This window comes from Molothrus ater, chromosome 16 (genome assembly GCF_012460135.2).
Source record: "Molothrus ater isolate BHLD 08-10-18 breed brown headed cowbird chromosome 16, BPBGC_Mater_1.1, whole genome shotgun sequence".
In the NCBI taxonomy this organism is placed as follows: Eukaryota; Metazoa; Chordata; class Aves; order Passeriformes; family Icteridae; genus Molothrus; species Molothrus ater.
In genome coordinates, this window is record NC_050493.2 from 9,956,602 (window position 1) to 9,970,605 (window position 14,004).

Here is a 14,004-nt window from a genome sequence, read left to right on the forward strand (position 1 = left end):
TGGGGAATAGCTGCCGGGGGGTCGGGGATTACCCAGGGGCTGATCCCGGCCAGGGGCCCGGTACCGGTGCCGATGCCGAGAGCAGGAGGCGAGCACATCACTCCCCGTCCCGCTTTGCCCGGTGCCGCGGGCAGCACCCGGAGCGCCGGGCGGGCTGTGCGCCTGCTCGGGCGGGCGGACGTGGCGGCGGCGGGTTGGCGGGCGGAGCGGCCGCCCCGCCCGGCCCGGCGCGCCTCACGGGCGGGCGGTGGGAGACGTGTGCGAGCGGGAGCGGCCCGGGGCCCGCGGCCCTGCCCCCCTCGGCCGGGCCATGTCGGTGTGCGGCGGCCCCGGCGACGCGGCGGCTCCGCGACTGCGGCCCCGCGCCGCCCTGATGGCGCGGCGGCCCGAGCTGCTGTGCGGCGCGGCCATCGTGCTGGGCTGCGCCTTCCTCATCGCCCTCAAAGTCACCTGCAGGTACCGGCGGGGGAGCGGGCGGACCCGGGGCTCGGCCGGGGGGTGAGCGGCCGCCGGTCCGTCGCCGTTCCCAGAGGCGGTGCCCCTCCGGGGCCTGGGGCAGAGCGGCCGGCGGGGCCTGGAGGGCCGGGGTTGCCCAGCGGCGCCGTGTACACGCTGCGGCCGGGCCGCTTCGGGCACGGGCATCCCCGGGCTGGGGGACGGATCCTCCTCCCGGGCCCCACCACATGCGGTCACCAGGGCAAGTGCGACCGGTCGCGTGTCGGGGGACGCCGTGTCTCCCTCGGCGGGATGGCAGCGGGGCGGGCAGGGGCGATAAGAACGTGGGTGGGGAGGGAGCGGAGTGTTTTAGGAGACTTCTGCCCACCGCGGGTGTCGTGCTGTGGCGGCAGATTCGTGGGGCACCCATTTCTGAGGGCAGTATCAGAGTATGCAGGGCGGTGTCTGAGGGTGTACCAGGCTCTCTGCTCGGTGGGGCTCAGGAATGTGACAGGAGGCAATGGGCAGGAACTGATGCCCAGGAAATTCCACCTGAACATGAAGAAGAACTTGTTCCGTTAGTGACCGGGCCCTGGGACAGATTGTACAGTGAGCCTGTGGAGTCTCCCTCTCTGGAGATACTCCGGAACCATTTGGACGTAATCCTCTGCCATGTGCTCTGGAATGACCCTGCCTGAGCGGGGAGGTGGAACCAAAGGACCTACTGTGGTCTCTTCCAACCTGACCCGTGCTGTGGCCCTGGGACAGGCACGTTGTTGAGATGGAGCTGCTTTTGCTCATCTCCGGAGGTACCTGGGACCTCGCGCTGCCGCCGAGCGGCCGAGGGGGCTCTGGGCTGCAGCCCCTGCCCTCAGCATCGGCCGGGCCAAACGAGTCTGCCCTGGCTCAGGTGTTGATGTCTCATCATCCCTTTGCCTGCACCTGCTTCGGACACGAAGATGTTTCGTGGTTTCCTTCCCAGTCTGGTGGTGCTGCTCTTGGGAGCTGGAACTTCCTTCTTTGCCAAGGGCTCTGCAGTTCCTGTTTGCCCGGAGCTGGTGGACGTGGAGCCAGGGCATGTTTGTACTGGAGGGCGGGGAGCAGCGGCAATGAGCGGTGGGCACAGGCTCGGTTCTGGAGCCTAAACCAGGCTCTAAATCTTCTGGATGAGTTTTAGGTCAAGGTGACTGTTACATGCTCCAGGTCATACTATATTAAGAACATCTACTGCACTTGGGGTTTAATTTTGAGATTAGGAGAAGGCTATGAGGTGCTGATTATGTCCCTGTTCCCCAGCATCTGACAAATTTTGTTCCACAAAACACTTGATTCACAGGTAATGCGTCTGAAAAAGGCTAAGGCTTTCTTTGCTTACCTGTCCACAAAGGGTGTATTACTTGAATCAGAGTGAATTATAAGTCTGTGAATGAGTGCCTCAGAGTAGCTGTGCCTCCATTCTAGGAGGCTGTATTTCACAGTGACGAGATAATGTAGATGAAATTGTAAAGTTCTTGCCATATTTCAGAATGTGTGGTGAAGGATTTCTGAACATAATCACCTCCCTGGTGTTACATTACTAAGAAAATAATACTTTTTTTTGTACTTACAATGATGCTTCCTGCTCTCCTGTATTCAAAACCTGCATATTCCTTTCATTTTACTGCTAGCTGTGATTGAAAGCTCACCAATGGAATGTGATTGGAATGTGGTTCTCACTACTCAGTAATCTAGAAGTTTGATTAAAGAGGTTCAGCTTTTCAGATTGTGGTTAAATAGACTAATATCAGTTAGGTATTCCCTGTTTGGTTGCTGTCAGAAATATAGAAAATGAAGGTGTAAACGTTCCTGGTGAAGTTCGGAGCATGGTTAATTGCACATGTTAACTATAAATACAGGACATAGTTTCTCACCACATGTCAGTATGATTTACGAGCAAGACACAGCACTAGGGCATAGGTCCTACCACTGCTCTTGCAAAATATAACTTTTGATATCAATGGATAAAAAGTACAGAAAGGGAAAATTCCTGTACTGCAAGGCAGTCCATTAGTGGGATTTGATGTCTTGTGAGTTTAGAGTGACTCAAGGAATAGCCAAATGAGACCTGACCTAGCATGTGTTGGTATGAAAGCCTGTGGTCTAGAACCTGAATTATTTCTGGCACTATGCAAATGTCTTTAAAACAAGCCCACTCTCAGGATTGTGCAATCAAAGGGGCTGCTGGTCCTGTTGGCACTTGAATATGCTTCCCTTTATTACCAGGGTGTTATCACATAGAAAGTTTAAGATTTTGTAGGCTCTGGCAGCAGCTAAGTAACACAACCAGAGTTTTAATAAACAGTTTGTGCTTATTATGTTTGTGTAATTGTTTCTTATGTAATCCTCAGTTTATATGTGTGTAAATTTTAGGGGTTTTCTTAGGGCAATTAGTCAAGGTATTCTATTATATGTTTGGTATTGCAGAGGAAGACACTACTTCGCAAATCTCCTTAAGCAGCTGTTGCCTATTGATTTGTTATGTTTTGGTTTTTAATAGTTACTGGAGTTTTTGTCATATTTGAAGGTAGTCATGTATTTTCTGACTCACTCCTGTCACGGGACTTCTGCTGATGTGTTCTACCCATTCTTAAAATTTGGAGCCAATTCATTATCTAATTTTTAAGTCTTACGCTGTAATTCTTGAACCAATCATCCTCTTTCTGTTTAATTCAGTAGAGGAAGCAGAGATTTTTAACATATTGAGGTTGTCTGTTTTCATTAAACTAGATGGAGAGGAGAATTCTAGCTGCTGTCTCTGAAGAAGTGTTGTGCTTTCAGCAGCTGATCAGCCTGTGTGTGCCAGAGCTCACGCTGGAGCTGTGTCCTGTCCAGCTGGCAGGCAGAAATCATGGGAAGAAGCTGAAGTTTGGATAAGCATGGGGTGCAGGAATGGCAGGGAGCCAGAGGTGTTGGTTGTGAGGTGACTGAAGAACGTGAGGGTTGGGAAGGAGGTGCTGAGATGGTGGCTGGGGGAGAAGGGAAGGAACAGTCCATAGAAGAAAGCAGATTTTTGATAATCTGTGTAAAAACGTAATATTGTGACTGGATAAATTAATGAATTATAAACAGGAGGAACCATTTAAAATTTTCAAAATTCTGATTTTGAAGATTTGATTTTGAGGCAATTTTATATACAAATTAAGAATTTTTATAACTTGTGATATATACTGAGGGCAATTCTAAAATGTTAAAGTGAGTAGCCTGGAAATGAGAGACAAGCTACAATACAGTTTTTTGCTGTGTTATAAAGACAAAGGTACTTCTTAAAAACTAGGTAGATTGTAAAGTTTGAAGGTGTGGAAGAGTTTTTAGGAGGTTGCTTAATATATGAGTTTGATAGTGTTCAGGGCTCAATAATTTTATCACAATTAATAAAATTTTAACCTGACATGGATTAAATATCAGATAATAAGATAATAAAATTTTTGTATTAGCTTTTTATTGCAAAAAAGTAAAAGAAATGCACACAAAGTAAAGAAATACACAATCTTTCCTAAAACTTCCAGTCCTCTTATGAACCATGGCAAAATTGAGCATGACAGTGTTGTCCAGTTTTCATTCTGGCTTACTTTAGTGTAAATATAGCTAGGGAAAAAATTTAAAATTAAGACTATCTAAAAAGAGAGTATGACCATTCACTTGCATTTCAGGCAGATTATACCATGGCAACTTCTGAACACCTGGGAAGTCCCACATTCTGGATTGTTTGATTGCTGATTGGATAGAAAGGGTTTCTTGAGTATTTGGTTTATTTCTTCGTATTACTTACTGGCCAATCTAATTTCTCTTAAAAAATCTTCATCTGTCATAATCTCTTTAAATTTAGACTATTTGTTGGTACTGTTCTTACATTGATGTGCCCTGAGCAGTTTGCAGTCCCTGCTCTGATCACTAAAATAAACTAGTGCACATTTATGTATCTTTTCCTAATACAATCTAAAACAAAGGGAGTATAGAATACTGTAAAACAAAGCATAAGGCAGGATAATAGGCTCTGTTTATATAAAGAACACATCACAAAACTTTATGACCAGTATGTCTTTTCTTATCAGGCTGCTGTTACCTAAAGTACAAGTGTTAAAAGAGGATGAGGCCAGGGAAGAAATCAAAAGAAATCACTGAAAATCTTCCTGGTAATTTTATGCTCTACAGCATCCAGTCATAAGAGTGTGACCTAACATTCCCATAAGCACAGTGCATGGTATCAGAGTGTGACTTTCTGAAGCTTGTGAAGGGTGATCTTTAGATTTTTATAGGATTTCATGAAACTAACTCCGATAACATAAATCGTAGTCATTCTGCATCAATTTTGTCATTGTGTGACTTTTGCTAAGGATAAAACTAAGGGCTTTGGGCACCCTTTTTTAACTGCTGCTGTACAATCTCAATAACCACTCTTAATTTTCTTTCTGCAGCCGAGCAAAAGATGTAACAATGCCAGCAAAGCTTCCAGTGAATTTTTTCTCCACGAGATCTCCAGTGATTGATCTTTTCCGGGGGCAGCTGGACTATGCGGATCAGCTCCGCCAGGACTCAGAAATTGTGCTGTATTTCTTCTACGCGCCGTGGTGCGGGCAGTCCATTGCAGCCAGAGGAGAAATAGAACATGTGGCCAGCAGATTGTCAGACCAGGTAACTCCAGGGAAAATACCAATCTTAAACATGACCTGGTGGCTTTTCAGTGTCCAAGCTGATCCTGATTTCTGTCTTTTCATGAGTAGGACTTGAACGCTCACATTTTAGGGAAACTCATCGGTCACCTTAAATTTAATTTAGCATACAGAGTGGTAGAATAAATGGAGACAGCTTGTGGTTCCTGCTCAGTTGTCTGTTATTTCTGCTATTAAGTGGGGAAGCCTACAACTTTCTTGTTGTAAAGTGTTTTCAGATTTGTTCACCTGCCTTCAGACAGAAATTCCCTGGAGTTTGCTTCCAGTTCTGGGATCCTTGGAGACACTGGTAATCATATAAATATTGTGCACCATAGCAGTGCTTTCAAACAGTTGAGTGCCTGTGAATCTTTCACAGGTACAGCTGTCCTAAACCTCCACTTGTTGAGCGCCACTCTGCAGAAAAAGTAATTAATATGGGTTATGATTAAATTAATAAATTTGGAGGATTTAGATTAAGAGGCATAAAAGCTAGAAAGAACAGTGACCAAAAGGATTGCTGTCACAAAATGACAAAAAGAATTAAAAAAAAAGTCTGTCTGTGACAGATATGGAATACTGATTTGAAAAAACCCTGAAAATATCAGATGAAATGGATTGGAAAAAGTACATCAAGTACATCTTGGATAAAGTAGGTCACAGAAATATACTTTGTTAGCTGTGAATTTTTACCTGCTTTGCAGGTGCTGTTTGTGGCTGTAAATTGCTGGTGGAACCAGGGGAAATGCAGGAAGCAGAAGCATTTCTTTTATTTTCCTGTGATACACTTGTACCATCAGAGGTAAGATTTCATATGTACAGTCTAGGTTTTTTATTGTTCTCTTGGGAAACAGGGGTATCATATAAAGTGCTGCATTTTGAAAATGTTACATTTCTGGCTTCAGTAAATAGTTTTTGGGTAGATTCTTGGTGAGCTCATCCTGTATGCTACTCAAGTGCCAGGTAGGGCTGTAACTGTCAGTTAAATGACTTGCTGGGCAATTCTTCATCCTTATGGAAATTTTGGGTTGCCTGTGCATCTCCTGGAACTTCTGCCTCCAGTGAAAAGAATTCACTGTTACTTATTCATTTCAGATGTCTGCTTGCTCTCTGGATGGATTATAACAACTGGTCCTAATTTATGACAGCATTAAAGAATGTACCTAAGGATTGTTGAAGTTAGTGCAATTTAAGTGCATATTTAAATTGCACTACATAGTGAAGACCTTGTTCTAATTTTGAATTTTGCACTCACTTTTTTATCCCCCGGAAGTTAAGATATCATTGTATAAAATTTTATATACCCTCGCTTTTATTTTTTAGTATGTGTATGTATTATCTGGTTTTTTTTCTCTGTGTGGAGCAGAAGGTAAGGAAACACAGTTTCTAAAACTACATAAAAGTATTTATCCCTTGTATTTTACTTTTTATTTTATTAGTCTTGAACTGCAGCTCTCTTTCATTGCAGAGGCTGATTTTGTTTTTTGGGGGGAATTTATGCATTGAGGAGGAGCAGTCCTGGTCTTTGTTAGCTGAACGTGTAATAGACACGAGACACTGGCATAATTCAAGCTGTAATAAAAGAACCCTACAATCCCACTTGGATGTACTTTGACTGAAACTTACTTGACCTTGAAATTATGACACAGTAGATGGATGCACTTGGTATCATCAGTAACCTTAAACAGAGCTGTAACAAGATGAGGTGCAAATCCCTATTGATGCTTCATAGAATCCTGAAGGGCAGTGCACCCCTCATGCCTCAGATACTAAACCTCACATGTGGTGCCCTGGGCATGTGACATGCTGAGCACTGAGTATTGCTGTGAGCACAAAGGTTTGTAATAAACTGATGTAGGATGTAGAATGATCTAGTGGGCTCTAGGAGACCATTTTGAAGCTCCTCAATACAGGTATCTCAGTGTGAGTTGGGTATTTTCCAGTGTATCTGTATGTACAAGCTATATTAAAAATGCCTCACATTAAATTCTTCAGTGGAAATGGACTAACTCTTTATGCTCTTTGTGTTTGATTTAATGTGGGACAGTAATGCTTTGTCCAATCCATTTATAATTAGGAGGAGGAACTCTGGAATTCACAGCTGCAATCTCCAGCCCACCTTATGTGTTAGCACTAACGTTGTGTGAGCTGTTTTATCATATGGCTGGGGGGGAAACTGGAGCTTTGCTGAGTCTGTTCATCAGCAGTGCAACTGAATTTGTCCCTGCTTTACTGATTGCTGCTCATAAAAGCCTGTGTAAAAATATTGCACCTTTTCAGACTGATACTGTTTGAGACACTGAAAAAACAAGGGGAAATAGTGATGTTCTCAGATCTGTAGTTTTAAGTCTCATGTGTTTACTTCAGAAAAAGTGGAAAGATAAATATATATATATGGTCATGTAATTTATATCTGAGTTTTACCAAGTTCTTTAATGGGACTCAGAAGTGGTCTCCATCCCTCCAAGCTCACCAACACTCTGCCCCTTCCACAGATACTCTGGAGCTTCCCTCTGGTAACACAACTCCCTCCCCACTTACAGCAGCCCCTGGTAAAACAGAGAGCAATTCCTAGAGGCTGAGCATGCTGTCTGTATAACTCCTATCTGCCACCCCCAGGAGGGACTCTCTACTGTTCATTTAAGTCTTAATGTTCTATTATTTTTTTTGGTACTAGTTTTGGACCAATTGAATACAAAGGCCCTATGAGTGCTGTTTATATTGAAAAGTTTGTTCGCCGGGTGATGACACCACTACTCTACATCTCGTCTCGATCAAAATTACTAGATTTCCTCTCAAATTATGAGGTACTTGTCTCTCTTCTCTAGCTTTACCACTGTGGTTCAGAAAGAGTTTGACTTGTTTAAGGATTACATTTGATCTGCTCCAAAGTAATAGTTTATTTTCAGGATCCTGAAATCAGTGCCCTATAATTTTGTTAAAATCATTAAAATATGAAATGACAAATTCACAATGTTGATTCCCTGTATAGTTACTATTATGATCTAGTGATGCTCTTAATTTACATTACTTTAGTATGTAAAGACAACAAAATTGTTATCTCACCAAACTGTTACATACAAACAAGAAAGAAGGGAGAAATCTTTTCACAAAAATCTTGCAGTCTAAGTTGGCACAGCATTTGAGGAATATATAATCATTAATTTTTAAAGAATAGTAAGCTTTTCTAGTAGGATAAATCTTTTAACTGAGAACAAATATGAAACCAGTTGAAGCAAGGGCTCCTAATCATTTTGTATGTGGTAACTTGATGATTTTAATCCACTGGTACATGTTGTTTTATTCATTTTTGTCTCTTGTGTTCAGGGGTGATGAGATTGGTAGCAATACTGGTGGAATAATAACTTCCAGTCAGACAAAATATGCTTACAACAGAGCCATTTAAAATCCCTTTATAACTGTTGATTCTTGCAGTGCAGAGTGCAGAAATACCATAATCTTACTAAAGCCCAAGCTGTGAGAGCAGTGGCGAAAAGCTGATCAACACATGAGTGCTGTGGCAGTGGGCAGAGCACGGGAGGGACCCTGCATGGCTGGGGCTGGAGCAGATCCTGTGTGAGCGCTGCTCGCTGCAGTGCCTGCTTGGCTGCAGGACGGAGCATGGCCTGTGCTGTCCAGTGGCAGTGCCACAGCCTAGGGGACACACACTGGGAGTTCCCCTGGGTGGGTGCTGCGCTGTTCATGCCAGGAACTGCCACTGGCTTTGCTTTTCCAGTGTTTTAATGGGGGACTGAGTTGGGAGTAGTGAGTTGTAGCCTGTCTCTGGTGCTGGTACTTTCTGTGATCATGAGCAATTCTGTTGTCCTTCCATTGCTTCAGTGTTGCTATTCTAAAATTCTAAAACATTTCTTTGCCTCTTACGGAGATTTGAAGAAAGCCACGCTTGGTTTTTGGTTTGTGTTATGTTATTTCTTGGTAGATTGCAGAAGGTTACCAATGAGCATATTGACATTAAGCTTAAATTTGCTTTGCAGTTAGAGGTGCACTTCCACTGTACAAACACTAAGATAAAAGACAAATTTAGGAGCAACAAAGATATTTTTAAGTACTGCTTAGCAGTTGAACAGATATTTTTGTTTCTGCATTCAGATTTTCCCCCCTTCCTGTGCTTGAAATTCCAAGTGCTGAGTTGCTGTTTATGCTCAGCATTTGTTGGTTGTTTATTTTTTTCTGAGATGGCCCAAGAGCAGAGGCTGTTTCTGTTCATGTTGCCCCACAGTCATCGCTGCCTGACATTCTGTCCCAGACCGTGGCTCATGGTGCTCAATGTCTTTCTTGCCTCTGTAAAGTTATGCAAGAGGGAAAGGAGGGGATACAAAAGTAACAGATACAGATAAGATGAAAGAAACGTAATTGTTTATGAAGAAGGATGCAGAGAAAACCATAGACACAAAGGAAAAGTTAGTTTTAAACTGGAAATAAACAGGTTGTTTCATCACTTCATTCAGAAATGAGAAGAACATTTTACAATGTTTTCCCTGCGAGTTTAGAAATTGATACCTCTTGTAGGAGAAGATACAATCCAGGGGTTAGTCCTGTGTTTAAGAAGTGAGAAAGTTTGGGGAATAGAGTAGATTATGGGTGATTGGGACATGTATGGCACAAACTAATTGCTATTTTGAGACCCTTGGCTAGTGTCTTCCTTTGACTTTTAATCTTCTCTGTATAAAAAAACCTAATTTTAGCCGAAGGGAAAGGACAGAAGACTGTCAAGGATTGCTATTGGGCACTTTAGCAACTCTCTGCTGGTGGATCGTGTTTTTATGATTTCACTGAAAAGCTAATTAATTTCAAGCTCAAAATAATTTGCAAGATTTGTCATCATCACTATCTAATTTTTAGTCCTGTGTTCTGATAGCAAAAGGATTCTGCAGACTAGAGGAGTTACTGATGAACAGAATCCAGTTAAATGTAAGAGCCGGTGGTGTTCGTTACTCGCTCTTTGGTCGCTTCCTCGACCTAATCACGACTGTCGTGACATGCCAGGTGCTCTCCCTAGAGGGCGCTCAATCCCCGTGAAAAAAAAAACCTGGTTGAGGACTCAAAAGTTGAGCTCCTGCATTCTCTGATGCTATTGAAGGTTGGTTTCTCTGGGGTTGTGGAATGACACTAGTGTAAAACTAGACATGGATAAGAACTCATTTTTGAGAGCAAGGAAAATGTGCCATTTGGAAAGCAGTTAAAATCTTGAGCAGGAAGATGTGCAGTTTCTGCCATAACTCAAGGTATCTGTGAGTACCTGGAATCAAATTTCTTTTGTTTTCTTAACTGCAGAGATGTAACAGTTTCATTTTAATCCAAACTGGCAGGTCTCATTCCTCATCTGACTGCCCCAGCTGCTAGAAATGGCCTCAGCCTCCTGAGGCACAGAGCAGGAAACAGGAAGCCACTGTAGTTAGACAAAAAACTTCACTCATTTATGAATATCAAATGTGCTCAGGGAATTCATAATTTTCTGGCTTCAGGAGCAGTAGGAGAGGAGTTGGTCTCTCTGGGAGGTGGCTGCTGTGTCTCTTAATGTGATGTCAGCTTTCTGCTTTGCTCTCTTTGTGTAGGAATGCTTCCTGAGCATCAGCAGCTGGGTAGATCTGACACAGAGAGAGATTCAGCTGGCTTTTATGTGGTGCCAGTGTTAAATGATGGTGTGAAAATTTGCTTTCAGGTCTGGGTACACAATGATTTTAACATCATTGGAAAATGATGTTAAATGTAAATTTAATTAATCTCAGTCAACAGTTTCTTTGCTAAAGTGCTTATGGAAATACTGAACTGCCTGAGTATCAGTACCCATCCTGGCTGGCTATCTTTGGCTGCTGAAAAACATTAATTTCTAAGTGTTTTTTGTCTTTTCTACTTTCCTAATCTGGAAAAGGGCCTTCCATGTTATTTCTTATCACCTTAGTTTCATCAAGAGTGGTTGGTAACTTCTCCTAGACTTAGGGAATTACAGCATGCTGCATGGAGTCATCTACATGCTTGCTTATTCCTTCTAAAAGTTGTGATAGCTTTGAGGCATGGTTCAGTAATAACACTGCTAGCTTTTCTCCAATAGAAATTACTCATCTGAAAATCTCTGTTCATTCTTAAAGTTTCCATGAGCTTGCTGTTTGGTAATTGTTGAGATGCTTGGTAAGTCTGTTAGTTGATTTAACTGTATCCTACATCACTTTCCATTCCTTGGTGTAGGGACCAAGCAAGAAATAGGCTTCCCTACAATTGTATTTTGTATTTCCATATATGAGTTTCATGAGGAGATAGCACTAAGAACTCTTCACTAATGGACATCCTCAGGTTTGCTCCAAAGCCTTTCCTACAGACACTTGGTTTGAGACAGGGACAGAAAATCATTTCCTGGAAAGAAAAGCTGCAGCCAGCTCTGCTCTAGCAGTGCCCATGCTCCTAATGCTCCTAAGCACCCCTGTGTCACATGTCAGTGTTCATTCCTCTGGCTGAGACAGCAGCAGCTTCAGCTGATGGCTCCTGAGTGCTCACATGAAGATGGGTACCCAGAACTGCGCCCCGGTGGGAGCAGCTGCTCCTCAGTAACACTTTGGGTGTAGATTCCTCCTGAACTGTTTGCAAGCAGCTGTTCCTGAGTTTTGGAGGCTCTTACATGAAAGAAGGTGGGAGTTGTTGCTGTACAGCTCTTCCAGCTCTTCTTGGCCTGCTTGTATTCCAAACCAAGAGCTTCTTGTTCACATTGAGATACCTCTTCTGTGAGACTTGAACCTCACTTGTACAGAGCAAGAATTGTTATTAGTTGCAATACCTGGAAGCATTGTCTTGTTAAAAACTTCATTCTTACAGGCAGGAAAACTTTCTTGGTACTTGAGAAGAAATACAGTAATTCAGTCCCTTTACTCCTGTGAATAATTGCACCCAGTAACAGGACAAAAGCTTTAACTGGTCGGGGATGATGATTAAAAGGACTTTATTGAACCAGATTACTGATTAGGCATAGAGCATTAGTAAGTACTAGTATATATAGTAGTGTATAGTAGCAGATATTCTTCAACTACAATTTTTTTTTTTAAATTGAAAAAACACTTTACAAAAATTATCTTTTGGGAAACATTATTCACAATCTGGAAATCTTAAGCTTCTGTTAGTGTAAAGCAGAACTGGCACTCTGAATCAGAATGTTACCTTTTAAATAGCATTATAAATACTTCTGCATCTGACTTCTGGCTTCTTGCCATATTTTACTGTCACTTTTGACTTTCCTTTCATTCACTGTTTGGTGTCCTAAATTCACTTGGTACAGGATTAGTATTCAAAAATTGTCCTAGGAAATGGGAAGCTAAATTATTGATTATCTTATCTGGCTCCTTATTTTTGTTCAGTTGAATGCTTTCAAAGTCTTTTAGAAGGGATTGTTTCTTTTTACTGTCTTAGTTTGGAACTAAGAGAAAAAGATGATCATTAATTACTAATCTGTATGTTGTTTAAAAAACAACAGTAAGTGCTATTATTTTGCTGTGTTTTTTCGCTACTATTTTATTTCTGTTTTTATTTTCTACTTGGTAATTACTGTTGCAGACATTTCCCTAATTGCTTGTAACTCATTTTTGTTATTGATAAATTTTTGGGGTACCTTACAAAGAATCTTTATGAACAAGGGGTTTATGCCTAGCATTCATCCAGGAAAGAGGATTCCTGCCTAAAAAGAGAAGTCATGAGTGGAATGGGCAATGTTGTTATTGGTGAACATCTTCAAGATTGCTGATTGTACTGAATTAGATCAGTGTGTTAGGCTGATATGAATAAATGAATTCATATTAATAATAACAAGTAAATGTATGTTCATGTTTTAAAAAGAGATTAAATATTTTATATGTAAAGCTCAAAAAAAATAAAGCAGTCTCTGAAGTAGCAAATGAAAATCCTCATGTGAGGATGTATTTGCCACACAAATGGGTGTCAGGTGGGTGTGGAATCTTCTGTTCCACAATAGTCCCTGGAGTGCTCTTGCTTTGTGTGTCAAATGCCTTCTGTATGCATTGGTGGAAATGAGGAACAAATAACACCAAATAACTAAATGCCATCACTTACTCTGTCCTGATAGTTTTAAGCCCATTTGAGTGATGAGTCAAAAACATAATTCAACGTAATTTTTAATGTATTATATTTCTAAAAATTTAAAACCAAAGCTTAACTGAAATATTTTTCCAAGTCAGCTTCTCCCAGATTCTTTCCTGAGTTTATTAGGAAGTCATTCACCTGGAAAAATCAGTAGGCCTGTTCTGGGATGAGTCTTAAATTTGGAATTGTCTGTCTGGCAATTTGAAGAGCTTTATGGATATGCAGGTGGGATATGGAGTTCTCAAGATTTTTGTGCAGTTGGTCTCTCACTGAATCTTTAGGATATACTGAAAGGATTTACAGTGGCTGTAGCTTAAAGATGGGATAATCACTTACCTTAGCAGGTCAGGTATTGGCACACTGAATCTGTGAATTCATGTGTAAATACTAATTATGTGCAACATAAACAATTCAAGGGTTACTGCTTAAGCCCTTTTTACTCTGAAAAACTGTATTTGATATTCCAATTCTAAAAATCTTTATGATGCTTATGCTTCTTACCTTGGTGCTGGAACTGGTTCAAAATATAGTTGCATAGCAAATAGTAATTGTTTTTGGTGAACTTCAGCATGGGAAATACCATTAGAGATGTAGCATCCATAAAGCCCCTCTCTCCTACATAAGCTTTTGAATGACAGCTTCATTCTTTCAATGAGAACTGATTTCCATTCAGTCTTATAATATTCAAATTTTTGTTGCAGCATAAAGTGACTGCTCTTCAGTAAATGTTGTTGTCTTTTAGAGTCTGTTGTGTTTACTGTAGTCCCATATATTTATA

The 14,004-nt window shown here is 41.8% G+C and overlaps 1 protein-coding gene across 2 annotated transcripts in view; it reads left to right on the forward strand.

The window, feature by feature from the left end:
* Nucleotides 1–302: 302 nt before the first annotated feature.
* Nucleotides 303–14,004, forward strand: part of TXNDC11 (thioredoxin domain containing 11) — a 28,088-nt gene continuing 14,386 nt past the window's right edge. The window contains exons 1-4 of one of the 2 annotated variants that reach the window (XM_036392553.2): nt 303–456; nt 4,890–5,106; nt 5,828–5,925; nt 7,801–7,930. In XM_036392553.2, coding sequence (XP_036248446.1) covers nt 311–456; nt 4,890–5,106; nt 5,828–5,925; nt 7,801–7,930 — 591 coding nt within the window. In that variant the 5' untranslated portion in view covers nt 303–310. Of the gene's footprint in view, nt 457–4,889; nt 5,107–5,827; nt 5,926–7,800; nt 7,931–14,004 lie in introns of those variants that run through there. The other variant, XM_054516519.1, reaches the window with a different exon arrangement.